The sequence below is a fragment of the Taudactylus pleione genome, unplaced genomic scaffold (assembly GCF_031769625.1).
Source record: "Taudactylus pleione unplaced genomic scaffold, aTauple2 ptg000314l, whole genome shotgun sequence".
NCBI lineage: Eukaryota > Metazoa > Chordata > Amphibia > Anura > Myobatrachidae > Taudactylus > Taudactylus pleione.
In genome coordinates, this window is record NW_028284715.1 from 10,558,163 (window position 1) to 10,576,977 (window position 18,815).

The 18,815-nt window shown below is 45.9% G+C and overlaps 1 protein-coding gene across 3 annotated transcripts in view; it reads left to right on the forward strand.

The window, feature by feature from the left end:
- Window positions 1-1,280: 1,280 nt before the first annotated feature.
- Window positions 1,281-18,815, forward strand: part of ANKRD46 (ankyrin repeat domain 46) — a 30,524-nt gene continuing 12,989 nt past the window's right edge. Inside the window, exons 1-5 of one of the 3 annotated variants that reach the window (XM_088442679.1) lie at window positions 1,283-1,571; window positions 4,626-4,814; window positions 5,037-5,133; window positions 12,895-13,222; window positions 14,404-14,637. In XM_088442679.1, the coding sequence (XP_088298805.1) occupies window positions 4,782-4,814; window positions 5,037-5,133; window positions 12,895-13,222; window positions 14,404-14,637 (692 nt within the window). In that variant the 5' untranslated portion in view covers window positions 1,283-1,571; window positions 4,626-4,781. Of the gene's footprint in view, window positions 1,572-4,625; window positions 4,815-5,036; window positions 5,134-12,894; window positions 13,223-14,403; window positions 14,638-18,815 lie in introns of all 3 variants that reach the window. The other 2 variants (XM_088442681.1, XM_088442680.1) reach the window with 2 other exon arrangements.

An 18,815-nucleotide genomic window follows, 5' to 3' on the forward strand; every position in this document is an offset into this window, starting at 1 on the left:
GATTATAGGTGGGGCGAACGGAGTGGTCACCCACGGGCCCCCAAACTCAGCAAACATTGTCCCGAAACGGGCCGCTCTGGACCCTCCCTGGCCGGCTCCTGCCAGTATCCCAGTCACTGATGGACTTTTCATTTAAGACGGAGAAAGCTTTTCTCCGTCTCTACATTGGGTGGCCCGGCAATGACTGACGATCGATGCCCCGCCCCCTCGCTGATATTGCTGTGATTTGCAAGTGTATGGGTAGGGGACGGGACCTAATGCCGTGATATGCCCGCCCTTGTCAGAAACATGAAGCTAAAAGTGAAATCGGTAGTGTGAGTTCTCGCTTTCTCTGTCTCCCTCCTCTTTTCCTCCTTACCTCCTCTGTCTCCCTCCCTCTCTGTCTTCATCTTTCTCTCTCCCTCCCTCCTCTCTTTCCCATCTTTCCTTCTCTCTCCGACTTGTACTCTCTCCCACTCCCCCCCTCTTTTTTTACGCTCTCCCTACCTCTTTCGCCACTTGTCACTATTTTTTCTCTCTCTCCCTCTTTCCCTTTCTCTCCTTCTCTCTCACGCACCATTCAATACCCTGTGTTTGCCCCTGGCAGTGTACTAGATCTTGTCTACACTGCTGCGGGGAATCTGTTCCCAGCAGTGTTGCGGACATGAAGTAGTATGCTGCGCCCTTGCTGGTCAGTGGAGAGACCAGAGACAAGGTATAGGGTACTTGCGCTGCTCTGTGTGACTATAATAGCTGGGACTCAGAGGGCACGTCCAGTCTCCTGGAACGCTGAGGAGTAAAGACGCATGAGCAGGATGGCATGTCGGAGGTCATTCCTCCTGCTGAGCCATGGCGGGTCCTAGAGACCACCGGTCTGCCAACAAGAACGCCGCCGCATACCGAAACTCACCCATGACCCTCCCATAACATGATAACATGCCCATGCCACCTCCTCTTTTTGCGTTCACATTATTTCCCCTTCCAGTCTCCACCCTGAAACACCCAAGTCATAGCGATGTCATACACAAATGTGTACGCCATCGCGCGCATTGGTACTTGCGTGTGCATTGCAGGTTTTGCAGACTTTTTGCGCATTTGCAGTAGTAAAACACCCTCAACTGCACAAACATCGTCACTACATGCAACCCTGAATCAGAAGCAATGTCTCAGCCTACTCAGTGTTTTCTTTTTATTACAGGAAAGTTTCTCACTATCTTTTATTTTTATTTTTTCTTCTTTCTCATTTCTCAGAGTCATTCCTGTAATCCTGCAGCTGCAGCCGGGCCTGTGTGTAACATGAGAAGTCACATGACCAGCCGAGTCATAATGTGACGTCAGAGCATACATTACCGGAGAGGATCTAGCCACCACTGTTATTCTCCCGGGCCCGGGGCTGCTGCAGGTACGTCTCTGGCATTGTGTAGTATACACAGCAGTTATTACTGAGCCGGCCTTGGCCTGTACCTGGGCACAGTGACGGCAGACCCGCACCCAGGTGTCGCTGATCGGTAAGAGGCTGTGCTAGTGGCCTGCTTGGGCCTGGATGCCTGCAGAGGAAAGACAGGAGCCCTGACATGTTGCAGAAAGATCAGGTATACGGGGAGCTGGGGGATGCAGCTTATAACCTTTATTCCCAGTGACATGTTCTGCAGCATTGGGGTTATCATACGAACAACAGAGTTCCATATATGCCAGATGCAGGTGATGCTCTATGTACCAGGTGCAGGTGATGGCTCTATGTGCCAGGTGCAGGTGATGCTCTATGTGCCAGGTGCAGGTGATGCTCTATGTGCCAGGTGCAGGTGATGCGCTATATGCCAGGTGCAGTGATTTGTTAAATGTCAGGTCACTGGGTGCAGCTAATGAGGAATATAGAGGTCCTGTGCATGTATGTTACATATCGGTTCACTGGGTGCAGCTAATGGGTAATATAGAGGTCCTGTGCATGTATGTTACATATCGGGTCACTGGGTGCAGCTAATGAGGAATACAGTGCTTCCGGAAAGTATTCACAGCGCTTCACTTTTTCCACATTTTGTTATGTTACAGCCTTATTCCAAAATGGAATTTTGGACATTTTTGTCCTCAAAATTCGATACACAATACCCCTTAATGACTACGTGCAAAAAGTTTTTGTGATTTTTGCAAATTTAATAAAAAAAATAAAAAAAAATCTAAGAAATCACATGTACATCACTTTGTTAATGCACCTTTGACAGCATTTACAGCCTCAAATCTTTTTGAATATGATGCCACAAGCTTGGACACCTATCTTTGGGCAGTTTCGCCCATTCCTCTTTGCATCACCTCTCAAGCTCCATCAGGTTGGATGGGAAGCGTCGGTGCACGTCCATTTTCAGATCTCTCCAGAGATGTTCAATCGGATTCAAGTCTGGGCTCTGGTTGGGCCACTCAAGGACATTGACAGAGTTGTCCTGAAGCCACTCCATTGATATCTTGGCTGTGTGCTTAGGGTTGTTGTCCTGCTGAAAGATGAACTGTCGCCCCAGTCTGAGGTCAATAGCTCTCTGGAGCAGGTATTCGTCTAGGATGTCTCTGTACATTGCTGCATTCATCTTTCTCTCTATCATGACTAGTCTCCCAGTTCCTGCCGCTGAAAATCATCCCCCACAGCATGATGCTGTCACCACCATGCTTCACTGTAGGGATGATATTGGCCTGGTGATGAGTGTGCCTGGTTTCCTCCAAACATAACGCCTGGCATTGACGCCAAAGAGTTCAATCTTTTGTTTCAATCATGGTCTGAGAGTCCTTCAGGTGCATTTTGCCAAACTCCAGGTGGGCTGCCATGTGCTTTTTACTAAGGAGTGGCTTCCATCTGGCCACTCTACCATACAGGCCTGATTGGTGGATTGCTGCAGAAATGGTTGTCCTTCTGGAAGGTTCTCCTCTGTCCACAGAGGAATGCTGTAGCTGTGACAGAGTGACCATCGGGTTCTTGGTCACCTCCCTGACTAGGGCCCTTCTCCCACGATCGCTCAGTTTAGATTTCCGGCCAACTCTAGGAAGAGTCATGCTGGTTCCGAATTTTTCCATTTACGGATGATGGAGGCCTCTGTGCCCTTTGGGACCTTCAAAGCAGCATATATTTTTCTGTACCCTTCCCCAGATTCGTACCTCAAGACAATCCTGTCTCTGAGGTCTACAGACAATTTCTTGGACTTCATGCTTGGATTGTGCTCTGAAATGCACTGTCAAGGTGTGAGACCTTATATAGACAGATGTATGCCTTTCAAAATCATGTCCAAACAACTGAATTTACCACAGGTAGACTCCAATTAATCTGTAGGAACATCTCAAGGATGATCAGTGGAAACAGGATGCACCTGAGCTCAATTTTGAGCTTCATGGCAAAGGCTGTGAATACCTATGTACATGTGATTTCTTTTGTTTTTTTTTTTGTTTGTTTTTTTTAATTAAATTTGCAAAAAAAAACTTTTTACACGTTGTCATTATGGGGTATTGTGTGTAGAATTTTGAGGACAAAAATGAATTTATTCCATTTTGGAATAAGGCTGTAACATAACAAAATGTGGAAAAAGTGAAGCGCTGTGAATACTTTCCAGATGCACTGTATAGAGGTCCTGTGCATATATGTTACATATCGGGTCACTGGGTGCAGCTAATGGGGAATATAGAGGTCCTGTGCATATATGTTATATCAGGTCACTGGGTGCAGCTAATTGATGATGACTAGTTGTTTTGCCATCAGTGGTGGGCCACTGATGCTGCACTATTGGCACAGATAGCCCGATGTTTAGGAGCATGGGTTGCAGCCTGATGGTGTAGGTCTACAAATGTGCAGTACCCAGCCATCAATAGCTCAACCATTGATAGTTTATTGCCGATGGTTTAAAAGCATCACTAATCTAGAGCTTAATGCATGTCTGTTATTTATTTGCAGAAATTCTGGTCCCTTGAGATTGGACTTCAATGTTTTGATTAGAATATGAACAATATGCCCATGCTGTTATTTGTTAGATACACACAGATTTGCAGTGTTGGTGATGGCACCGATAGCAATTGTATTTTAGTTTGTATACATACAGTCAGGTGCATAAATATTGGGACATTGACAGAATTTCCATATTTTGGCCTCTATTCACCACCACAATGGCTTTGAAATGAAACAAACAAGATGTGCTTTAACTGCAGACTTTCAGATTTAATTTGAGGGTAATTGCATCCAAATCAGGTGAACGGTGTAGGAATTACAACGGTTTCTATATGTGCCTCCACTTTTTAAGGGGCCAAAAGTAATGGGACAAACTAAACAATCCTTATGGTGCATACACACACTGTCAGATTTTTCCTTCAGATATGAACGATAACGATTTAAAAATCGTTCAGTCGTTCATATCTGAAGGAAAATCTGACATATCTGACATGCCTGAACGATGGACGATCTACAATGCGCTCCCGTTTGTCAGATAACGATATCTGATGTGTTTGCAGTCAGACTTGGACGATTCCATTCATTTTAATGCAGTCAAAAATCGTTTAATCGTTCAAAACTTTGGTAAAATCGTTCAAATCGTTCAATCGTTCATCTGACAATCTGACCGTGTGTATGCTCCATAAATCTAACTTTCACTTTTTAATACTTTGTTGCAAATCCTTTGCAGGCAATTACAGCCTGAAGTCTGGAACGCTTAGACATCACCAGACGCTGGGTTTCATCCCTGGTGATGCTCTGCAAGGCCTCTACTGCAAATGTCTTCAGTTCCTGCTTGTTCTTGGGGCATTTTCCCTTCAGTTTTGTCTTCATCAAGTGATGAAGCATGAGCAGGACAGAGCAACACCCAGAGTTGGGGGTAATGTAATTTAGCACTTACAAATACCATCGAGCTACACCTTGACCTGCACCTGACTACTCATATACACTTCATTTCCTTTGTGCCTCCAACTGTAAATGCGCCCTATAGTATATATCTCTGTGATCTAAGATACATATATACATGTTATATAGGTTATGTTGTGTTACAAAGCTTTTGTGTGGTGACCAGAATATGTAAACTCAAACTTTTTACTTTCAGATCTGGAAGGAAAGAAACCTTTTAGATCCCAGCCTGTCGTATCAAAACAGGAACCAGGATAACAGTCTGGATCAATTCCCCTCAGCTGCAAGGGAGGGTAAGGTTACTCCTTTTTGTATACGGTTAGTTTAGTGTTATTAAAATTTGAAGTGCTCAGGGGGAGATTTATCAAATATTGGAGAGATAGAAGCTGATTGGTTGGTACTTTATATCTCTCCAAGATTTGAAAAATCTCCCCTTCAGTTTCTTTATTATTGAAATGCTCTATTCATTTTATTATTAGTTTTTTCTGTTTTCTTCTAGTGGAAAATTAGCATGCATTTACATTGCTCAAACCATCTACTTATGAGTTGGAGCTCCTGCTGGTATATACAAGCCACTCACGTCCATGGCTTTCATTGACCAAAGCTACCCATTTATGGGAGCTGGGACTGCACATGACCTGAGACTTTCCTTGACCTTGATATGTTAAACTTATTTGCATCGACCAAAGTTATTACCCACTGCTGGAATTACCCATCTATAAGCCTAGGGATCTGTATGGCTGACACACCAGATATCCGCTAAACACATTCACTCACCAGATGCACAAACGCGGGGATGCCTGAGATTATTATTTATTATTATTATCATTTATATGGTGCCACAAGTGTTCCGCAGCGCCTTACAAAGTACATAAACAAGTTGTAGACAAGCGACTTACAGAACAGTACAATACAGGACCATGACATGGATAATATACATTGCTACATTAGTGACCATAACACCCAGATAAGCAACAGAACATAAGCAGCCAAGTGTTAGGTGCCCTAGTGGTGAGTAAGAAGTAGATTAAATTAAAGTAGAGAGAAGCACAAGAGGGTAGAGGGCCCTGCTCATAAGAGCTTACTTTCTAAAAGGGAGAGGAAGACAAACATGTTTGACGCAGATGGGGAGGAAGGAGCATGTAGCAGGGAGTTAGAATGATAGCTGGAAGGCTTTGATGAAGTAGTGGGTCTTGAGAGCCCGTTTGAAGGATTGCAAAGAGGTGGAAAGTCTGATGGGGAGTGGGAGAGAGTTCCAGAGGTGGGGAGCAGTGTGGGCAAAATCTTGGAGATGGGAGTGGGAGGAAGTAATCAGCTGACATGAAAGGCGTCGTGCATTAGTTGAACGAAGAGAGCGGAAAGAGTGAAGGGAGATGAGATCAGAGATGTATATGGGGGAACATTGGGTGAGGGCTTTGTAAGTGAGCGTGAGAACCTTAAATTGGGTTCTAAAAGGGAAGGGGAGCCAGTGGAGGGCTTGTAGGAGATGGGAGGCAGGTGGAGAGCGTTTGGAGAGGAAGATAAGCCGTGCAGCAGCATTAAGGATAGACTGGAGAGGAGAGAGATGGGATTTGGGGAGGCCAGATAGGAGGAGGTTACAGTAGTCCAATCTGGAGATGACCAGTGAGTGTATGAGGGTTTTAGTAGCATCCTGGGTGAGATAGGGTCTGATCTTAGAAATATTTTTGAGATGGAAACGACAGGACTGTGAAAGGTTCTGGATATGTGGTTTGAAGGAGAGGGATGAGTCCAGGATAACTCCAAGACAGCGCACCTTGGGACAAGATGAGATGGTTATTCCATCAATTGATAAAGAAATAGTGGGAAGTGAGGTGATGTGGGAGGGTGGGAAGACGATCAGCTCTGTCTTAGACATATTAAGTTTAAGAAATCGCTGGGACAACCAGGAAGAGATAGCAGAGAGACAGTTGGAGATACGAGTCAGAAGAGAGGGGGAGAGATCAGGGGAGGAAAGGTCGATTTGAGTATCATCGGCATAGAGATGATAATGGTGGTCAAAAGAGCTGATGAGTTCACCTAGAGAGGAAGTATAGAGGGAGAATAGGAGAGGTCCAAGAACAGAACATTGGGGAACACCTACTGTAAGAGGCTGTGGGGGGGGGGGGGAAGAGGAGTCATGAGAGGAAACTGAGAAAGATCAGTCAGAGAGGTAGGACGGCAGCCAGGAGAGAGCAGTGTCATGTAGACCAAGAGAGTGAAGGATATGCAGCAGGAGAGGGTGGTCCACAGTGTCAAAAGCAGCAGAGAGATCAAGGAGAATGAGAAGAGAGAAGTGGCCTTTGGATTTGGCAGCAAGGAGGTCATTGCTGACTTTCGTGAGGGCAGTTTCAGTGGAATGGAGTGGAGAGAACAGAAGGCAGACTGAAAAGGGTCAAGGAGGGAGTGGGATGAAAGAAAAGCGGGAAGGCAGTTGTAGCCAATCCGCTCAAGGAGTTTGGAGGCAAAAGGGAGGAGAGAGAGGGGTCAGTAGCTATGGTGCATACACACTGGGCGATTAAAGTGGACAACTGAACGATATTGTTATCGTTCAGTCATCCACTTTGTCGTCCATTTTTAACACATGAACGATTACGACGACGCGCGTTCCCGCGGGTCGTTCGTCATTATCGTTCATCGGGTTAACATGCAGGCCAACCTGACGATGTTGTCAGGTTGCTGCATGTTGGGGAAGGGGGGAGAGAGCCCGGCGCTGAACGATATCGTTAATGAGATCGTTCAGTGGGTGTGCTCAATGTCATGAACGACATTGAGCACACCCTGCCAGGGACACACTAGACGATATCACTCAGGGAGCATATCGTCTAGTGTGTACGCACCATTAGAAAGAAGGTTAGGCTCAAGGGTAGATTTTTTTTTTTAAGAATGGGGGAGACAAGGGCATGCTTGAATGCATTGTCCACGTTATTGAAATATCCCGAGCACATAACGGTCGTCTCAGGGCCTAATGCCATAAAGGGGGTACGTTGATAAGGATGTCTCTCTCATATGGGAATTGTAGACCACAAGGATAATAAGTGAGGGATAATCGGGTCTAGTTATAAAAGGGGGAAAAACGCTAAAGACATAGAAAATCCCTGTAAATACTGCTTCTGTAGCCAGCCAGCGCTAATATCACACTGCACCTGGGGCACTTAGCGCTGCCATAAACACCTATGGCAGCGCTAAGTGTCCCAGGTATTACTTAGAGGAGATGTCACTTATCGTCTGCTGACTTCTCCAGCGCTGATATCGCCTCCTGTAGCTGCCGGCATCTGCTTCTCCTCACTGGGGAAGCAGGACTTGAGCTGTGTCAGATTGTCCGTTTGTAAATAAAGTTTGTTGTAAAAAAAAAAAAAAATCGCTGCTGCTGCCGGACGGAGCCCGAAGATAGTGCGTAACACAGGGCTGTAGGGGAAGGGAGTCTCAGCTGTTACCGCCGAGGGGGTGACTTATCGTTCATCTGCATATGACATATCAGCATATGACAGAGCTAACAATCTCATTGGGTAGGGCACAACTGAGGAATGAGTGGCTATATGGAGATTGGGACTGTTGTGAGTATGTACTAGTGGAAGTAGGGCATAGGCGTCTTTATAATGGGTGCAAGGTGTGCGGTGCACACGGGCCCCTGGGTCCAGGGGGGCCCACACCACACACCCTGCACCCAGAGGTACTTATATTTACCTCTCTGCCGATTCCCGAAGTGCTGCACCGGATCGGCGCTGCAGAGCAGCAGACACTCACTGGGAAAATGGCGGCGGCCATTTTCCCAGTGATCTGCACATACGTAGAAAAGATGTCCCCGGGAAAGTAGGCACCATTTTCCCGGAGACCCGTGCATGCGCTGTAGATTCTGGCATGAAGCCAGAATCTACAGCACCGTGCGCTGCGGCGAGCCGCTGACCGAGAGGAGGGGACCCAAACTGGCCCCCTCCTCTCTCAAAACGTCCCTGAAGTAGGGTAAGCTCAAAGGAATGAGTATTTAGGGAGCGATAAAGCTATGGTAAAGTGTGCGACGAGCAGCTTTTGTGCCTCCTATACTCAAAAATCTACTGTAAGTGACAAAACAGCTCTGCTAATGTGCGCAGGCCACTGTGATTGGTGACATTTGTACATCAATGTGCGACTGAGTCTGTGGCAGGTCAGCCTCTGCCGCAAGATTGATTTAACATGGGGATAGATGGTTGAAAGGAAAGCCAGATCGGGGGGACGTAAAATGTAGACAAAATTAATGCAGACATGAAAACATAGGGTAGGGAGGACCCTCTTCATGTAAGAGCTTACATTCTAATAGGAAGATTTCAGAACTGAGACACGAAGATTGAGACAATTGTGAGCATGTACAATGTGTGCGTAAGGTAGGTGGGATTAGGGTTGGTGTGAGGAAGCATTAGTTTGAAGCATTTGTGTGAGTAGTATAAGTGGGATTAGGTTAGGTGTGGGTATTGTAGGTGTGGGTAGTGCAGGTGTGGGGTTAGGTTAGGTGTGTATTAGTGTGGGTAGTGCAGGTGTGGGATTAGGTTAGGTGTGGGTATTGCAGGTGTGGGATTAGGTTAGGTGTGGGTATTGTAGGTGTGAGGAAGCATTAGTATAAGTAGTATAGGTGGGAGCAGGGTATGTGTGGGAAGCATAGGTGGGAGTAGGGTCAGTGCATTGGTGTATAAAGCTAGCAGTGATGTGCGGTCAGGTGAGGCAGAGACATTCCTGTCATACTTGAGTATACTCCAGTTTTACTATAAAATTCTTAGAAAAACTATTATAAATATCTTCTTTGTATTATTCTAATCATTTTTATAGTCAAAACTCTGGAGTAACAGTGTATGGCTGGTGAGGCACTTCCTCCACTATCTACTTTTTCTGCACATCCCTGATCAAAACTCACCAAATTTCCAGCACTATATAATGCTGCACCTTTGTATAATGCCCACATGTACCCACTGGCTCATATATGTATGTGTAAATCTGTCTCTGATACTAGTCAGTACCTCCCCAGTCATTTACCTCACCGCACATCACTGGAAGCTAGGTACACACTAGAGAGAAATCTGCCCAATATGTCGTTCTGGTTCGTCAGAAAACTAGATCGGCCAGATTTTTCAGTGTATACGGCCAATCAGCGCACTGCTGCGGTCGTTTGATATCTTCCAGTCGGTTGTGCTGCACGGCCAACTGGACCATATCGCATTCGGCACCGTGCAAGGTAATTCATCATTCTGATGTATACCGTGGATACGACCTGTCGGACGCCATATCATCCAGGTACACATCGCTCCAGTGTGCTCTCTGCTTTAGTGTGAGTAGTATAGGTGGGAGTTGGGTAGGTGTGAGGGAGCATAATTGTGGGTAGTATAGGTGAGAGTAGGGTAGGTATGAAGGTGTATTAGTGTGAGTAGTATAGATGTGAGGGTGTATTAGTGTGAGGGTGTATTAGCGTGAGTAGTATAGCTGTGAGTAGGGTAGGTGTGCGGGTCTATTAGTGTGAGTAGGGTAGGTGTGAGAGTGTATTAGTGTGAGTAGCCTAATGATGGCTTGCTTCACTGATGGTGACAGCTCTTTGGATCTCATATTGAGAGTTGACAGCAACTGATTCCAAATGCAAATGTCACACCTAGAATCAACTCCAGACCTTTTACCTGCTTAATTGATAACCTGATTCACCTGATTTGGATGTAATTACCCTCAAATTAAATCTGAAAGTCTGCAGATAAATCACATCTTGTATGTTTAATTTCAAAGCCATTGTGGTGGTGAATAGAGGCCAAAATATGAACATTCTGTCAATGTCCCAATATTTATGCACCTGACTGTAGGTGAGAGAAGGGTAGGTGTGAGTGTATTAGTATGAGTAGTATAGGTGTGAGGGTGTATTAGTGTGAGTAGTTAAGGTGTGAGGGTGTATTAGTGTGAGTAGTGTAGGTGTGAGGGTGTATTAGTGTGAGTAGGGTAGGTGTGAGTAGGGTAGGTGTGAGGGTGTATTAGTGTGAGTAGGGTAGGTGTGAGGGTGTATTAGTGTGAGTAGGGTAGGTGTGAGGGTGTATTAGTGTGAGTAGGGTAGGTGTGAGGGTGTATTAGTGTGAGTAGGGTAGGTGTGAGTAGGGTAGGTGTGAGGGTGTATTAGTGTGAGTAGGGTAGGTGTGAGGGTGTATTAGTGTGAGTAGGGTAGGTGTGAGGGTGTATTAGTGTGAGTAGGGTAGGTGTGAGTAGGGTAGGTGTGAGGGTGTATTAGTGTGAGTAGGGTAGGTGTGAGGGTGTATTAGTGTGAGTAGGGTAGGTGTGAGGGTGTATTAGTGTGAGGTAGGGTAGGTGTGAGGGTGTATTAGTGTGAGTAGGGTAGGTGTGAGGGTGTATTAGTGTGAGTAGGGTAGGTGTGAGGGTGTATTAGTGTGAGTAGGGTAGGTGTGAGGGTGTATTAGTGTGAGTAGGGTAGGTGTGAGGGTGTATTAGTGTGAGTAGGGTAGGTGTGAGTAGGGTAGGTGTGAGGGTGTATTAGTGTGAGTAGTATAGGTGGGAGTAGGGTAGGTGTGAGGGTGTATTAGTGTGAGTAGGGTAGGTGTGAGGGTGTATTAGTGTGAGTAGGGTAGGTGTGAGGGTGTATTAGTGTGAGTAGGGTAGGTGTGAGGGTGTATTAGTGTGAGTAGGGTAGGTGTGAGGGTGTATTAGTGTGAGTAGTATAGGTGAGAGTAGGGTAGGTGTGAGGGTGTATTAGTGTGAGTAGGGTAGGTGTGAGGGTGTATTAGTGTGAGTAGGGTAGGTGGGAGTAGGGTAGGTGTGAGGGTGTATTAGTGTGAGTAGGGTAGGTGTGAGGGTGTATTAGTGTGAGTAGGGTAGGTGTGACGGTGTATTAGTGTGAGTAGGGTAGGTGTGAGGGTGTATTAGTGTGAGTAGGGTAGGTGTGAGGGTGTATTAGTGTGAGTAGGGTAGGTGTGAGGGTGTATTAGTGTGAGTAGTATAGGTGGGAGTAGGGTAGGTGTGAGGGTGTATTAGTGTGAGTAGGGTAGGTGTGAGGGTGTATTAGTGTGAGTAGGGTAGGTGTGAGGGTGTATTAGTGTGAGTAGGGTAGGTGTGAGGGTGTATTAGTGTGAGTAGGGTAGGTGTGAGGGTGTATTAGTGTGAGTAGGGTAGGTGTGAGGGTGTATTAGTGTGAGTAGGGTAGGTGTGAGGGTGTATTAGTGTGAGTAGGGTAGGTGTGAGGGTGTATTAGTGTGAGTAGGGTAGGTGTGAGGGTGTATTAGTGTGAGTAGGGTAGGTGGAAGTAGGATGGGTGTATTAGTTTGAGTAGGGTAGGTGGAAGTAGGATGGGTGTATTAGTTTGAGTAGGGTAGGTGGAAGTAGGGTATGAATATGTAGTAATGTAGGTAGTACGGGTGAGAGTAGGGTCGGTTTGAAGTTGTATTAATGTGGATAGAATAGGTGGGTGAATTGCCAGTCCGGATTGCAATTGGCAGAGACCTCTTCCAATGGGAAGCCACACCTCTGCTATAACGGCAGCCCTATCTGGCTTCTAGGGGCTGTGGCCAATGCAGTGACTAGAAGCCTGGGATACTTGTTAATTTATGCGCATGTGCGGGTTGGTGATCCAAAGCATGCGCACAAGCCGGCTGGACACAGAACTACAGGGCAGCAAGCAGACCCCCCCAGGGATACGGCGAAGACCGCCACTGGTGAGGTCCAAACTTCAAGATGACACATTATACAGACAGATTTTGGTACACATGCACAGTATATTATATTATATACACCCCAGCTCTAAATGAGGCCAGGTGACTTCAGGTGGACGTGATCATGTCTGTGTATACAACATTCCTCTGTGCAATACCTTGTGTAATGTCTTTCCTTATAGCGACTGGATGTAAAACGTCACCATAAATGATTATTCTTTCTGTTTTGTTGAGTTGCCTGGATAGGTAAAAGATCCCATGACTTTATATAATAGAGGCTCCAGCTCTCATATCTATATCCTCATTCTTATGTCCTATGTAGGAGGAGACAATGATTGTATTAATCATAGCTGGATATGTTCTGTGATTTGATTTCTCCATTCTTGTAAATTGTAGCACTTCAAGATACGGCCATGTCCTATGTTTTTGTGAACGATTCCTCCCAGACCAACGTGCCCCTGCTGCAGGCGTGCATTGACGGAGACTTCAATTATTCCAAGCGCCTGCTGGAAAGTGGCTTTGACCCCAACATACGTGACAGCCGTGGCCGCACCGGCCTTCACCTGGCTGCGGCCAGGGGGAATGTAGACATCTGCCAACTCTTGCACAAGTTTGGAGCGGATCTCCTGGCTACAGATTACCAGGGAAACACAGCCCTGCACTTGTGTGGACACGTTGACACCATTCAGTTCCTTGTCTCCAATGGACTTAAAATTGACATTTGGTGAGTGCCTTGTGCCCTGTGGCTGCAGTGGACTCGACTAGGATTGGGTTGGTCAAACCCACATTTTGCTAAGGGCCTGACTCAGAGTTGTACCCAAACCCCATGGTTTGAGTAGAACTCCGATATTTGAAGATTTGCGCATGTGTAGGATTTTTACTGTCCATGTGCTGATCTCCTTCTATGTGACCAGACGCCGCAGCCTGATTGAGTGGCTGAAGCCGTTTAGGGGCAGTGTGTGTGCGGCGTCAGGTAGTGTCCCAAAAAATGGGGGTGTGTCAGCCCTGTTTCCTGGGCCTGCTGAAGCCAGTGGCTGCGTACTTGTATGCAGCTTCACTGGCTTCAGCTGCGTGAAAACACCGGCTGCCCTGAAGGTTACTCAGATGACCGATGTGATCCGGATGCAGCAGCCGATCACAGAAGGCATCTATTTACACAAGACCTCCTCCTGCGCTATTGGCATATCGCACAGCCGCTGCGTGCAAAGTAGCCGCAGCTGTGCACTAGCGTGCAGCTCTGAATCGGGCAGTAAGAGCGCTAGCTATTTAAGGGTCAGTGCATCCTTTACGATTGTGTTTCATTTTAAAATAAGCCACTGAACCAGTTTCTGGGCTTTTGTTAGTCATTTGATGTAAATACAGTAGAATCGGCCATTTTGTGGGCTAAACCAAGATACCTGATGATGCAGCCTCCAAATTTATTGGGAACTTGCCACACCACTGGTCACGAATACTGGCGCCTGAGTGATGCCGCTAGTTATGAATTAATTGATATTCGCTGATTGTGAATATCAGTTCGGTCCACAAAATGGCTGCCTTCACTGCATGTAGGGAATGGGTCAACTTTGTTAAAAAGAAAGATGGCTTCTGCCATTACAGTTGCGGGGAGAGGAGTGACGGTAATTACAACATTCAACCAGACCACTCTGTGTTAAATTACAGATGATGGGGGAGATTGATCAATCCTTCTGAAGTGGACAAGTGGAGGGGTTACCCTTAGCAACCAATCAGATTCCTAGTTATTTAGTAGATTCTCTGAAATGATAGCTATAATCTGATTGGTCGCTATGGGCGACCGCTCCACGTGAAGGTCTCTTGCATCTCCGTGTGTGTGTGTGTGTGTGTGTGTGTGTGTGTGTGTATTAAACATTCCTTAGTAAGCATGTACTCCTGTATGAATTGCAGTAATCACCAAGGTGCCACTCCACTCGTCCTAGCCAAGCGCAGGGGCGTGAATAAGGAAGTCATCCGCATGTTGGAGTCTTTGGAGGAGCAAGAGGTGAAGGGCTTCAACAGGGGCACTCACTCTAAAATGGAGGCCATGCAGACGGCGGAAAGCGAAAGGTATATCCAGTGCTCCGAGATGCTAATGGAAAAGGGACACAGTACTATGTCCGAAGTATCCACTGAGGAAGATTGGTATGTTGGGAGCACTTTATATTTACTTGGTAATATACCTGTGTTGTGTCCTTGTCGTGTTCTTTGCTCATGTACCAGCAGAGCAGTCTCTTTAGGGCTCGTTCACACCGATGCGCTTTTGTTTGCACTTTTTCCACATTAATTAGCCTAAAAAACGCTTTCAAAATGGAAGTCCGCTGTGCCGTTCCTGCTGGTACATTATATATCTGTAACGCTGTGTACAATAAATCTTATGGTAAAACGCCTTAATACGGCATTCCTTTTAATTCATTGTTATAGGTTTTCCATGTGTATAAGTGTGAACGAGCGCTCAGCAATACAAACATTAAAGTGGCCATATCCTATATTTTTACACATACTGGACCTCATTCAGAGTCGGTCGAAGCGGCCGCACGGTCGTACGCCACCGATGTTCGCTATAATGCGCATGCGTAAAGTTCGCAATGCGCGTGCGCAAACTAGCCGCTACGATCAGAAATTTCTCTCTCCTTGAACACAGCCAGGTCGGTAGTTTGAGTGACAGATAGAGGTGTTTGTGGGTGGTAACAGGGGAAGGTGCTTGAAAACGGGGGAGTGGAGATCCGAACGCAGGCGTGCCTAATTATGCGAACAACGTTTTATGGGAGTGCATACGGTTTATGGGAGTGCATAATTAACAAAGTAGCGTCATGGCACATGTGACATGGGAGGTTTTTACACTGACATGATCGCAGAGCTTAAGAGAGGGTATGGTCAACCTTAAGCTCTACGACCAGTTCCGATGGTTACCGATGCTCGCGATTAATCCTTATATGCCCGGAGATGACGTGTAATGCGTACGAGAAGGGGGCGTATTTTTTGGTCTTCCGGCCGCTTCCTCCCCTTGGTCGGCCAGTAACCGATCCGAACTTAGGGACGCAACTTGCGAGGGAATCATTTGCATATCCGGCCCCTTTTCCCGTACGACCGTGCGGCCGCTTCGACCGACTCTAAATGAGGTCCACTGTACTTTTCCTCTACAGGTTTATCACAGCTAACGTGTCATGGAGTATTTCCTCCCTCTCCATCAGAGAGTGCTAGATACAACATCCAGCTTTTAGATAATTAGAAAAAGAGTGCTTACCTAGGACACAAAGCCTGAGTATTAGAGAGTATTTGTTGTAAACACCCAGTGGAGGATTAAACCATTATCCAAAATAATACAAGCGTTCAGTATACTAGGAGCCTGTGAGGTCAGAGGCATGGTATGCAGATATATGATTGAGATTTTTTATTTTTTTTCTCTTGGGGTAAATGATATATAAACTGTTGTTTCTTCTTCAGGGTCCATAGGCTCCACAGGGAGACCTTGGGGGGTGTAGGTGATGGAACTGAATCCGGCAACCACGCAGTTAAAAGCTTTCAGCTCCCAGGATGCATTGGTCCACTCTCCCTATACCCCGCCTCCGAGCCAGAAGCACCTGAGTTTCGTTGGTGCCCTGCCGTAGTCGGGTCACCATTACGCAGGGGGGCTGCTTAGGCTATTATTTTTATGATTTGATTTGTTTTATCTTTTTTTTTTCTTCAACTAGAGCGCACAGCAGCAGACTGTCCGAGGGACGTCTGCTCTGCCGCTCTGTCACCCCTCCAGTGCCGCGACGCCAGTACCGATCTGTGGATCTCGGTGGGCATTCCTGGGGTCAGTGCTAGCCAGGGTCCCCGGAGAGGACTTTAGGGGACCAGCGTGTTAAGGCAGTCTATTTTATTATTTCATAAATATTTAATAATAATAATTTATCTTGCATTAATAAGTAATTTCATAAATATTTAGGACATTATGTGGCTGACAGGAATATTTTGACGTGAATCGCTTCAGATATATAATTTGTTGGCTTACACAAACTAAAGTGTGATACAGTATTTCCTTACTTTCCACGAGAGAGAGTTCTTAGTAAGTAGCCAAAAGGGGCGACCAGCCAATCAGAGGTTTGGTCATATAATAAATATACTGATAAGCATTTTGGGAAACGGTCTCGCAGGTAACACTGCAGAATATTTAGTGTAGCCCTTAGCAATCCATATCAGTCAGACATTTTGTCTTATTTTCTGAACTGTTAATAGAATCTGGTTGTGATGGGCAACGCCCCCTTTCTCGCACAGTTACCAGGGAAACCAGTTTGATAAATGTAAACCATTGGCTGCGAGCTGTTGGGCTTACTGCCTTAGTCTGAGTTTCCAGATTCTCTTGCTAATTACAACTGATTATAATTTGTTTATACTGTAAGCTATCATTATAACATGAGCAGTACTCCTATATGCTGTCATATTCTAGCACGTTATGTTCAGCTGCACACTGCATGAGACCCATGGGAAATATAGAAATTGGGAGCTCTGTCTATACAGTAAGTGTAACCGCTTCTGGCCATAACTCTACATCAGTAGCCTGTAGTGGTCAGTGTTAGATAAGGGATGTAAGGGAAGTATAGGGAGTGCCTTATCTTAGAATACGCTGCTATACAGGGAGTGGCAGGATAGGAAAAATGCACATTATTTCTTGGAAAAGACCTAGACTACATAGGTATATATGCTACATAAAGGGAACATGGGTATATATGCTACACAAAGGGAACATGGGTATATATGCTACACAAAGGGAACATGGGTATATATGCTACACAAAGGGAACATGGGTATATATGCTACACAAAGGGAACATGGGTATATATGCTACACAAAGGGAACATGGGTATATATGCTACACAAGGGGAACATGGGTATATGTACTGCACAAGGTGAGGGGAGGTATTTATACTACACATGGGGAAGGTGGGTATGTATTGTACACATGGGGAGGGTGGGTATGTTTAGTACATATGGGGAAGGTGGGTATGTATAGTACACATGGGGAAGGTGGGTATGTATAGTACACATGGGGAAGGTGGGTATGTATAGTACACATGGGGAAGGTGGGTATGTATAGTACACATGGGGAAGGTGGGTATGTATAGTACACATGGGGAAGGTGGGTATGTATAGTACACATGGGGAAGGTGGGTATGTATAGTACACATGGGGAAGGTGGGTATGTATAGTATACATGGGGAAGGTGGGTATGTATAGTACACATGGGGAAGGTGGGTATGTATAGTACACATGGGGAAGGTGGGTATGTATAGTACACATGGGGAAGGTGGGTATGTATAGTACACATGGGGAAGGTGGGTATGTATAGTACACATGGGGAAGGTGGGTATGTATAGTACACATGGGGAAGGTGGGTATGTATAGTACACATGGGGAAGGTGGGTATGTATAGTACACATGGGGAAGGTGGGTATGTATAGTACACATGGGGAAGGTGGGTATGTATAGTACACATGGGGAAGGTGGGTATGTATAGTACACATGGGGAAGGTGGGTATGTATAGTACACATGGGGAAGGTGGGTATGTATAGTACACATGGGGAAGGTGGGTATGTATAGTACACATGGGGAAGGTGGGTATGTATAGTACACATGGGGAAGGTGGGTATGTATAGTACACATGGGGAAGGTGGGTATGTATAGTACACATGGGGAAGGTGGACACGTGCGTATAGTACACATGGGGAAGGTGGACACGTGCGTATAGTACACATGGGGAAGGTGGACACGTGCGTATAGTACACATGGGGAAGGTGGGTATTTATATTCTGCATGGGGGAGGTGAATCTTTATACTATGCATGGGAAAAATGGTACGTACATATACTACCTTTGAGGTATGTGAGTATTTATACTATGCATGGGGAAGTGGCTTTTTATAGTACGCATGGTAGGGATGGACATCGGAAGCCAATGGTTGGCAACCATTGATTTTTCCGATTCGATGGGAGTACTTTTTTCACCAAATACAGGGAATTTGATGGTTATAGGAGGCTGAGCAGCTGGAGAATAGATACCGTGTATGCACACAGCATCTGCTCTCAGTGTAGGGGTAGCCTGGGGTGGGGTGTGCCATGAGGCTCCGCCCCCTTTCCAACACTAGTATCACCATCGCAGTGGTTATATTATCGTATTGATGCGATGCGGCGGCTAGTTGCATCTCATGATTTGATGCCGGGCTTCCGATGTCCATCCCTAACGCATGGTAGAGGTTGGTGTTTATACTACACAAGAAGAAGGGAGGTATTTAGTAAATTGGGGGGATAATTACTAATGGTAACCATTTTAATAGTGAC